Here is an 11,313-nt window from a genome sequence, read left to right as displayed (position 1 = left end):
TTTGTTCCAGGTGGGGATGATGATCAGATGTAAGCACTGATTCACGGTGAGGTGCAGGAACGTTTACCTGCTGCCACTGAAACACTTTGGCTCCACAGATGCTGGTCCTGATGGAAAAAGTTCCACATGACCTCAGATTTAGAAATTAATAAACATCATTCAGAGTGATGGCAGAAAAATGCACGGACAGATCAATTACTGTTAAATAAAAAGCAGCATTCACTGCAGCATCAAGTGACTGCAAAGATTCAGCAGCAACCAGACGGAAAGCCCCCAAAGGAACAGTCAGTGATCTGTGCTCAGAAACATGCAGATGAAACCACAGAAACAAGGAGAGAAGCAGTATTTTAAAATCCACTGAACACAGCAGCACACTGAGCACGTGATCAGCACATTGTTAAAGAGTGATGCTGTCAGTCAGCAGTAAAGAACATCACACAGTCTGCCTGCGTCATTTTATCATTTTAATGCCATGAAAACTCAAACAGAAGCTGAATCCCTCTCCTTAAAATCTCAGTCCTGCAGCGTTCATCTTCCTCCTGTTTGTTTCTCTGGTGGAGGAGCGGGTGAAACACATGAACTTATGATTGTCACAGAAATGAATCTTTGTGTCAAAAGTCCTACGGCAGCCGAGAGGGACATCTGTCTTAATCAGGTCCATGTCTGCTCCAGCGCGCAGCAGCTGGGGCGGGTGGAGAGACTTTTACGCACAGACGGGAAGCTTTTTACGCACGGCTGCAAAGTCTGCTGCGCACTGGTGGAGAGGTTTTTACGCACGGATCAGGTAGCGTGGAAGGCGGCGCTGACAAAGGACTCGCTGCCGGGCATGCAGTGGTACCGGAGGGTGTAGTTCTGCCCCTCGTTGTTGTCCCAGAACTCTCCCTCGTCGATCCTCAGGTACACGGCGAAGTGCACCGCCGAGCTGGGGTCCATGAACGGCGGCGTGTACACGGTGAAGATGAAGCGCTCCCCCTCAAAGCCGGGCTGGTCCACGGCCACGGGAAGAGCCTGCGCGTCCACGTAGGACAGCCACTCGTTGAAGGTGTACCTGATTCCGACCTCTCTGTCGGTGCCGCCGTGTAAGACCCGGATCTGACCCCGCACGTCGAACTGTGAGATGACGAGCTTCTCCAGGCAGACCCGGAGCTGCTGCACCCTGCGCTCCACCTGCCGGAGCTCCGGGAAGCAGGCGACCAGCCGGTCCGTGGCCAGGCTGGACCTGATGTGGCACAGGTCGTCCAGCAGGTCCTGCTGCTGCGGCGGGAAGCTCCGGTGTCTGGACAGAACTTTGCTGGGGATCTGCGGCTCCTCCAGCGAGCTGAAGTGTTTGACACTGGTCAGGGTCAGCCCCATGGAGTCCGCGAACTTCACCCGTTTCCTCCCGCCGGTCCCGGAGACGCCGCCCAGGAGCGCTGCAGGGTAGGCGGGCAGGGACCTGGCTCTCCTGCGGTCCTTCATGAACCTTTCCAGCTGAGACGCATCCAGCTCGTCGTCCAGATCTTCCTCCCCCTCGCCCTCCTCCTCCTCCTCCTCCAGGCCGTTCTCCATACTCTGCCCCGGGTAGAGCGACTCTCCGCCGGCGTGTGTGTGGAGAGCTGAGCGGGACATGTGTGCCCGGCAGCAGGCCGGTCAGGACTCCGCGGGGGTCCCCGTGCGGGGGCAGCTTGTATACGGACTCCCGCCCCCTCCGGTGCACGAGGTGGACGTGGTGACAGAGCGCGTGCTGTGTCCTCTGAGCGTAGCTGCCGCCACAGAGACACGCGCGCCAACACGTAACAAACATCAACCTTCACCTGTTCGCGAGGGATTTAAATCAACTGACAACAACACACACAACACAACAACAACACACAACACAACAACAACACAGCAACACACACAACACAGCAACACAACAACACACACAACACAGCAACACAACAACAACACACACAACACACCACAGCAACACACACAACACAGCAACACACAACAACAACACACACAACACAGCAACACAACAACAACACACACCACAGCAACACACACAACACAACAACAACACAGCAACACACACAACACAACAACAACAACAACAACACACAACACAGCAACACAACAACACACACAACAACAACACAACAACAACACACAACACAGCAACAACACACAACACAACACAGCAACAACACACAACACAACAACACACACAACACAGCAACACAACAACAACACAACAACACACACTACAGCAACACACAACACAACAACAACACACAACACAACAACACAGCAACACACACAACACAACAACAACAACACAGCAACACAACACAGCAACAACACAGCAACACACACAACACAACAACAACAACAACACAGCAACACACAACACAGCAACACACAACACAACAACACAGCAACACACAACACAGCAACAACACACAACACAGCAACACACACAACACAACAACAACAACACAGCAACACACAACACAGCAACAACACACAACACAACAACAACACAGCAACACAACACACACAACAACAACACAGCAACACAAACACAAACAGACCTCCACAGTCAAACGTGGTTATGGATCAGAACTGTAAGAAAGACTCTGGTTGTCACTGATCAATAATCAGTTAATAATCAGGACTCCTGATCTGTGTGCTCTGTTCTTAGAACTTATGTAACTGAAGCCTCCACGTGGCTCCAAGTGCGTCACAGCAGCCTGTAAACAAACAGGTGTCGTCATCGCCACCATCATCCCGACGTCACGGTGTTTTCACCTCTGCTGTGAGGATCAAACATGGCGGCGCAGTGACGTTCCAGCGTGTTTGTGTCAGAGCAGCGTTTACAGTTTTTTTCTGATTGCTTAAGCACATTTCTGTAACTATTGGCTATTTGTGCAAAACTCTACACACAAATAAAAACACCTTACACCAAATCAGCAAAACATTGTAGATCTCTTGCAAAAGCTAATACATCTTGCTTAACTCTTCAAACCTTTGTAAAAATGGTATTTTTGTACCACACAGTTAACACAAACCACCATATTACTAAGCACACAATGTGCCAACTACACACTAATGGTATTAACTGAAAACACATCTGGCTTTTGCTTTCTCTGTGCACAAGGTCTGTCTGAGGTCAAACTCATTAGAGGTCTCATTAGAGAAAAACTTAGAGTGAAGGAACTGTACTAACCCATTCTCATCAATATGTCCTCATGATGCTTGCTATATTGTAGCGGCTCAGGCTGAACCCGTTGTCCGGCTTTCCTCAGGGTCATTCCATGGTTGATCACATGATCCACTATTGTAGCTCCGATGACATCAGTAATTCTATTTCTTCTTACCCTTCCTCCTTCCTCTTCACCTCCTCGTCCTCTTCCTCTTCCTCCTGCTTCCTCATGTCCTCATCCTCCTCTAATTCTCACTCTTCTCAGTCTTCTTCTCCCTCCATTGTTCTCCACACTGAAGCTTACCTGTGTCTTATTTACAGCTCATGCTGATTGCAAAGTGAACTAATGATGTAAAACAGTTCTCACATGTGACAGTGTAGCCAGACAGTTGGCAAAATAGTGTAAATACCAGCCATACATGTGTGTAGTTTTACTAGGAGTGTGTTGATCATTTGGAAGTTGTGTGTAAAGCAGTGAGTTGTGTTTACAGTTCAGCAAAAAGAGTGCTGTGAAGTGGATTATATTTATACATTTGCAAATTGTGTGTTACAAAAGTGCAAACTGAGTGTAAAGCAGTTTTTTTGCTTTTAGTTTTGCAAACTCAGTGAGTGATTTTGCTAAAACTATTAATAGTTTTAGAAATTGTGCTATAAGAATCATTGTTAGTGTTTAAGCAAAACTGTAAAAGGGGGACGTCCAGGAGGAAGAGGAGGGGCGGGGCCTCCCTGCTGCCACCTGCTGGAGGACGCGGAAATGAGAGCGGGCAGTGGGGTTAAATTGAAGTGAGACCCTCTGTGTGTCAATCATCCTGGCCTCAGGTTTATTTCTGACTGCTGGGCCAGACCGGACCGAGGTACCAAAGCTGGTGGCAGCGGTACTGTCGATCCAGGATCCCAACATAAACAGGTGTTTACAGATCCCTCATCCCGTCATAAAGACATATCACAGAGAAAACAGCCAGAGAAGCCATGCTCTACACGACCAGCAGATGGCACAAGAGACTAAGGAGCAGATTAGATAATAGGCAGAGCGACACAAACAGCAGGACCTCTGTTTACAGTTTTTTCTGAATGCTTAAACACTAACAATGTTTCTTATAGCACAATTTCTAAAACTATTAATAGTTATAGCAAAATCACTCACTGAGTTTACAAAACTAAAAGCAAGAACACTGCTTTACACTCAGTTTGCACTTTTGTAACACACAATTTGCAATTGTATAAATATAATCCACTTCACAGCACTCTAAACACAACTCACTGCTTTACACACAACTTCCAAATGATCAACACACTCCTGGTAAAACACTCTCCCTCTCTCTCTCTGTACACACACTGTCACATCAAAGAGGAGCAGCGATCAGCGGTCACGTGACTCTGCCGATACACTGTCCATATATCGATCCTTGTAACTCTGGTCATGAGGGCGCTGCTGCTCCGAACCTGTGGTCCAAACTCAGCCTGTGAGCGCTGTACAGTGGGCGGAGCTCCTTCTTCCTGGAACTACACAACATGGAGGAAGAAACGAAACTGAAAGTGACTTTGTTCAGTCTCCATTTTGAGTGAAGAGCAGCGGACAGAGAGCTGAAGGCGGAGGCTGGGTGAGTTTAAACTTCATGTTTCTTAGAGCTGTTGTTGTTGTTGTTGTTGTTGTTGTTGTTTGTCAGCGTGAGCGTGGACAGCAGACTGCTCGTGTTGGCTGTGTGTCTGTGTGTCTGTGTGTGTCAGTAAGTGCGCAGTCCAGGCCTCCTGTGTGAGTCCAGGCCTCGAAGCCTCAGGACCCTTCAGACGGGTTCAGGCCGTTTACACACAGCAGGTGTTTAGAAACACGACGTTTGCTTCGTTTTCTAAAATAACATCGTTCACAGCATAGATTGAAAAGTGTCTGTTCACATTAATTATTATACTCCGCGAGACAAAGACATTTTTCCCCCGTGCAGACGTTACGCCCACAAAATGACGTCATTTTTTGTCTCTGACCGCCCGCTGATCCGCACTCCTGTGCACAGGGTCCGGGCTGAACTTTGTCTTTCAAGGCTGTGCGGCAACCATGCTGTGATTGGTCGGAATTTATTGTGGGCGTGATGAAAGTGGAGAAGCGCAAGAGCCTCTCCAGGTATATAGGTAGGTGTATAAACAGCGCTGATTCAACAGATTTAGATAAGACCATACTGGTTTTGCATGATGAGCAATAAAAGAAAGAAAGAAAGGCAAGTCAGGTGATTTGTCACCAATAACTCCAGACAGCCATTCACACATACCAGATGGTGACTGTTACCATTCTATATACTCCTACATACCCGGGCATAATAGGCTCGTTAACAATGTCTGTATATCTTTGCTATTGTTACTTTTAATGTCGCATCTTCACAGCCCATCACCGGACAGTTTGAAGTATCGCAGGCACATTGGAACACAGTAGATGTGCAAATGTGGTCATAAAGGCACAAACACTGAATCTTTGCTATTGTTACTTTTAATGTCGCATTTTCACAACTCATCGCCGGACATCTCACGCTGTTGCAGGCACCCTCTCTGTATAATGCCCTCTTGCCATGGCACACGTCCTTGTGGTGTGTTAAAAAACTCAGTAAAGTCTTTCCTTATAGTTTAGTGGGCGGGCCGTATGAGGAGTTCTGCACACACGCGTCTCGCGGAGTATGGTACCTCAGTGCGGAAAAGACCTTTTTTTTGTATCTCTTACCACCCGTGGAGCGCGTTCTCCGCTCTTTGTCTCGCGGAGTATGGATCCAGCTTTAAGCTTTTCCCTTTTAAACCCGCTAAGAGCCTGGGCAGCGGGTGGAGGAAGGAGGAGGAGTGTGAGCAGTGTGTCAGTGATCAGTGTCCGTCTGTCCCTGTGTGTGGAAACAGCTTCATAATCAGCAGGAAACAGGTGCCATTTCCACTTTGCAATTTGTAAAATTTTCATCAAGGCTAAGAGTTTTTTTTAGAAATCCTCTTTATAAAAGACAAGTTAAACCTTCAGAAAAATGTGTTTTCCCACCTCAGGCATATAATCCTTAGTAATATTATCCTTTTAATTCAGACCTGGGGGTCATTCTTGCACCACCACCCTGTCACAGACAGTTTGTGTACAATTTGACTTGTAATACATTAAATAGTTGTTTTAAATCAAATGCTTTCCTATGAGTAAACAGTCTTTTGTTAGGATACTAATAAGTTTAGTCTTGTTATTTAATTATTATTTATTTATTTTAAGAGTTTTAGTCTTGAAATATGATTTGACATGACCAGAGCTTCACTTTCTAAACAAAAAACACTATTTCACTATATATTATCAAATGAACGTTGCATTTATTTGAACAGTCCAAGAAGTGAGAGCATTATGACACATTTATTTATAGAGCATTTCACTCTCCTTTCACATTTTTTTTAAAGAAAATTACAGAAAATTACACTGTGACGGAGTGGTAACACATGTGACGGGGTGGATTTCTTATGGGTGTCAATGTGAAAATAATCATAAAAACATTCAAATTCATGTATCTATGTTATTTTGGTTAAATTAGTCTACTCGAATAACCATTACAATTAAATTAAACAATTAAAAACAGGCATGTAGGCCATAAACAGAAATGTAGGCCATTTAAAATTGAAAAATGTATTGCAAAACCTATTAATAGTGTCTGAAAACCTGATAAAAAAAATTATGGTAATTGATAAAATAGCAAGAATAAAAATGTGATGCCATGATGGAGACATCTCTATCTGCAAATATTTTATTATTATCATTATTCTGTAGTGAGTTATTGAGAGATTCAGGTATTGTGTGCGAGAGTGACTGACTGACTGTGTGAGTGAAAGACTCAGTGAGTGAATGAGTGAGACAATAAAATGAATTGATGAATTGGTGTTGTTGAGTGAGTTTGTGAAAAGCTAGTGAGTGAATGGATGAGAGAGAGAAGAACAAAACAGAGTTAAGAAAAGTGATTATATTACATTAAAAACACTAATAATATATGCCATTGATCTTTCCTGTTCATTCATTTTTCTATATTAGCCTACAGGTTGTGGGCTCCAATTAACCAGTTTTCTAGTTTAGATTGCATGTAATACCACCCTGTCACATCCTTTACCACCCTGTCACAGTAAAAAAAAAAACAGACACAGTGGTAAATTTCAACCTAAAATGGCTGCAGTTCACCATGTGGTCAGCTAGCTAACTTAGAATATGTACTTTTCAACTTGAAATATGATCGTCTTTTCATTAATACTGGAAAAAAAACTGATATAACACTGTTTTCCCTATCAATTCCACGTGACGGGGTGGTGAGGTTAAGCTCGACAGACCCCGTCTAAAATACAAAAGCAACAAATAATCAACAAAAAATGAGGTGGGAACTTGCCTGCTTTTGAATTTCGCTGGTCCAAAGGCTTAAGTGATGTCACCTCTTTTTTTAAAATGTCATTTAAAGGAACAGTACATTTTTTATAGACAGACAGGGAATGAGTGACAGAGTGGTAAGACAAACTGAGGGACGCACAAAAAATTTTTTTTTACATTTTTTATAAAATTAATGCTTTTATTAAGAATTAATATCATTTATAGTATCAGGGACATGTATTTAAATCTGAAAATGACAATTTTTTAATTTAAATTTTTGTATTTTTGTTGTTTTTTGTTGGATGCAAATTCTATGTTGGCCATTGCGGACATGGCAAAAATGCCACTATAAATTAAAAAATGATTAAAAATTATATCTTATTGTTTTGAAATAGCATTAATTCATATATTGTGTGATTAAGAAGACTTTAACAAATATAAACTGTAGAACATGCAGATTGATATATTTTTATAACTTTTACATTGCATCAAATGTTGAGGACTCAAATGACACCTGTTTTGTAGAATGACCCAAGTCAGAAAAGTTCACACACTGTGGTGGGGAGACGCTCACAGTGACGTCACTGCCTTGACACTGAGGCAGACGTTCACCCAGAGACCAGACACTCTGTAGGAGCAGAGCCTTTGACTCTGATGGTTTCCTCAGGTTGAAGTGAGTGTTTGTGCTGAGGACGAGAACTGATCAACAGGTTATTGATCGACTTCCTCTGTGTTTAAACACCGCCCTGCAGCAAACACTCATGGGTAATGTAGTCACTGCACTGACACAGACCTGTTTTCATCTGTTTGTTTGAACAAAGGTTCAGCCTGGCTGCACATGGATGTGACTCATGTTTCCATGTAGTGAAGGTGAAGTGACAAACTTCCTGAGCAACAAATAAACTGTCAGAAAAACCTTCTTATTGACACAGAGAAGCTTCTCAGTGAATCAACACATGCAGTAAAGTCATGTAAAAGCAGCCAGCACAGGAACAGTGGCGTTCACTTCACAAGGGTGAATATAAATGAACCCTTTAAACAAGCAGCTTTACAGAGGAGCAGAGGTTCAGCTCCCTCTGATATTTGGAGTGTTTCCAGCAGCCTGAAGTAACAGCTGAGTGATGTTCAGCCTGTTATTAATAAACATGTCAGACTTATTCATGCAGAGCTAAATGAAGCAGATTTAAGGTGATCGACTAGACCAGGAGAGTCTCAGTGATCTGCACCAGACCTGACAGAACACAGGCTCTGCCTCCAGTCTGTCTGTACAGGAAGTCTAAGTGAGGGGCGTCACAGATGTAGGTGGAAGAATGGCGCCATCTGTGGTGCAAATAAGGCACTGCATGGACCAGCTGACCTCTCACTGCCCTTAATCAGCACAGTGGCACTTACACATGGATGAATGACAGACCACAAACCTGAGCCTTTATAACGCCGACCTTTACAAGAACCTGTGAGGAATATGGCACCATATAGATAAACATTCTTTAACCCTCTGACCCTGGAAGCAGCAGCAGTGGATTTGAAGTCTGGAGCTTTTAACCCTCTGTTCTCTCTTTTACTACTTGTGATCTGTGAATGTAGTGTTTTATTTTCAGGATGAGATTAAAGTTAATGGAGCGGATCACCTTATAACTTCTGGGGGTGTGAAGCTTGGAGGACAAGGATTCATGAGTCTTCAGAGACCTTCAGCTTTAGACAGTAAAATACGACCTAGAAGAGACCAATCACCAGTCCCAGTCCACCAATGGTTAAAACCCTTTTCACAGCATTGAGTGTGGGGGTAATATTTGCATTTTGGAGGATGTTTTTAGTTATTACCAAAGAGCTGTGTCACTGCAGTCTGTACTGGAATGTTCTCAGACCCAGAGCCTGAACCCCCTGAAGACCAACAGGGTCAGGAAGAACTCCCTTTAACAGGAAGAGACCTTGAACAGGACCCGACTCATAAGGAGAACCTTCCTGCTGAGAGTCGGCCGGGTGGCACCTGAGGTGTCCAATCACATTCTAGAAATGGCCCCTGCTGCCCCTCCTAGCTCCGCCCCTGCTGACACGTGAGCAGAGGGCTTTTAGGCCCCGTTCACACTGGAGAAAGTCATTCCACGGGGCTCTAGAGTGCGACCATTTAGGGCGCACATGCGACCTAATTTCTCAAAGGTGCAACCAAAAAATATCAGAGGTCGCACCGGTACGACCAGCTGTTAGAGGGAGATACATTCTCCGCGACTGTTAAAAGTCTCCCTGTGGTCCAACAACAGACACACATCAGGCTCATAAACCAGTGGTCTAAACCAGTCAGAGACTGTGAAGGGCGGGACCCCCGTGTGTGTGTGTACATTTGCAGTCAGACCGAGTCTGCCGAAAATCGAGAGGAAGAAGAAGAACGCGGACATATGCTGCGCAGAGCTGATGCTGTGTGATAAAGCTGGTTCCATACTCCACGAGAACAGAGAGATCTGTTCGTGTTCCCGAGGTGACGAGAACTCGAACAAAGTTTGTCTCGTCCCGGACTTTTTGAAATGTGTGTGCAGAACTCATACGGCCCTCTCACTGCAGCACACAGACAGACAGACAGACAGGGTTTAAAGACGTTTCGCTGCAGAAACCGCAGTTCAGGTGAACATACAGCGGAGGAGCAGGATTTGTTGCTACTATGCGGGTTTTGCTAATTTGCTGTTGACCTGAATGACAGATGATAACGAGCCGGTCATGTTCAGGGAGGGGGCGTGACGTGCTCGTAGCTTTATAACAGACTGAACAGCAGGTCTGAGGACAGTGTTATCTGACCTGTGTGGTTCATCCATGAAGGCTGAGTCACTGACTGACAGCAGTCAGCTGGTTTAAGAAGTTATAGAACATGGTTACATGATGAACGCCCATTTAAACTGTATTGTTATTATCCTGCTATAGTGGACCATTGTCTGCCAGGATGATATCTGCATACAGCTAAAACTGTAACAGACAGAATGAAGAGTCTGTCAGCTGGAGCTCAGCTTTAGAGAGAGAGGAGACAGAGAGGAAGAGGTGAGGAAGATGAGAGAAGAGATACTGTAGCTGCATTAGAAACACGTTGAAGAAAACAAATATATATCTCAATCACAACTGTTAAATAAATAAAGATGTATATGATAATTTTTTAATTTTAATTCCCATTGGCAGATAGATAGTGAGGAGCAACAGCCAGAAAATACAGAGAGAAAGCAAACAGGGAACTGAAGAGTGCTGTAACTTTGAATCTTCATCATGGATTTCTGACAGGCAGACTTGTTGGCTAGTTTGTCCATAATATGAATGAGTACTATCAGTATTAAAATATTTTTATATAACTGTTCATTATACAAGGTCCAAATTCATTTTAGGATGTGATTATGAAGCCTGTTCATATAAAAATGTAGCCTACTGATGTGTACAAAATTATATGGACAGTGATAATGAACAAACTGCGGTGTTAAGTGTGCGGGTGGGTGTTGAGATGCGGTGCACCTAAATTTTGTGCCACTGCACCTAAGAAAAAAAGTTAGGCGCACCAGTGCAACCAGTGCAAAAAGTTAGTCTAGAGCCCTGTTCCAGCTAGAGTAGGATTCGAGGTGTTCACTCTCAGAAAAAAAACATCTGGATAGGCCCGAATCCCGCTTTAGCCAGATTTCTTTCCCCAGTGTGAACAGGGTTATTAGTTCCAGCTGCTGACTCAGCTCTGCAGTCTGAGCAGGTCTGAGTCCTATCAGAGTCCCCACAGAGGATTCACTGTTCTCTGAAAGTGTCCCCGAGTCCTCAGAGACCTTCCTGAACATCTGCATGAGAA

At 44.4% G+C, this 11,313-nt stretch overlaps 2 protein-coding genes across 6 annotated transcripts in view; one reads left to right on the top strand and one right to left on the bottom strand.

Annotated features, from left to right (window-relative positions):
• Nucleotides 1-443: 443 nt before the first annotated feature.
• Nucleotides 444-1,650, bottom strand: ppp1r3g (protein phosphatase 1 regulatory subunit 3G). The gene has a single exon (XM_028432394.1). The coding sequence runs from the start codon at nt 1,606-1,608 to the stop codon at nt 781-783; it is 828 nt and encodes a 275-aa protein (XP_028288195.1). The 5' UTR covers nt 1,609-1,650; the 3' UTR covers nt 444-780.
• Nucleotides 1,651-4,497: 2,847 nt separating this feature from the next.
• The window catches only part of LOC114452823 (NLR family CARD domain-containing protein 3-like), a 1,046,161-nt gene continuing 1,039,345 nt past the window's right edge, over nt 4,498-11,313 (top strand). For all 5 annotated transcript variants that reach the window (XM_028432284.1, XM_028432283.1, XM_028432287.1 and 2 more), the window contains exon 1: nt 4,498-4,767. The gene's annotated coding sequence lies outside the window, so the exon portion shown is untranslated. The remainder of the gene's footprint in view (nt 4,768-11,313) is intronic.

Source organism: Parambassis ranga, chromosome 20, assembly GCF_900634625.1.
Source record: "Parambassis ranga chromosome 20, fParRan2.1, whole genome shotgun sequence".
Taxonomy (NCBI): Eukaryota; Metazoa; Chordata; class Actinopteri; family Ambassidae; genus Parambassis; species Parambassis ranga.
This window is presented reverse-complemented; position numbering and strand designations above follow the sequence as displayed.

Excerpts from the sequence above, each read along its gene's own strand:
- ppp1r3g (XM_028432394.1), bottom strand. The coding sequence starts at position 1,608 with ATGTCCCGCTCAGCTCTCCACACACACGCCGGCGGAGAGTCGCTCTAC.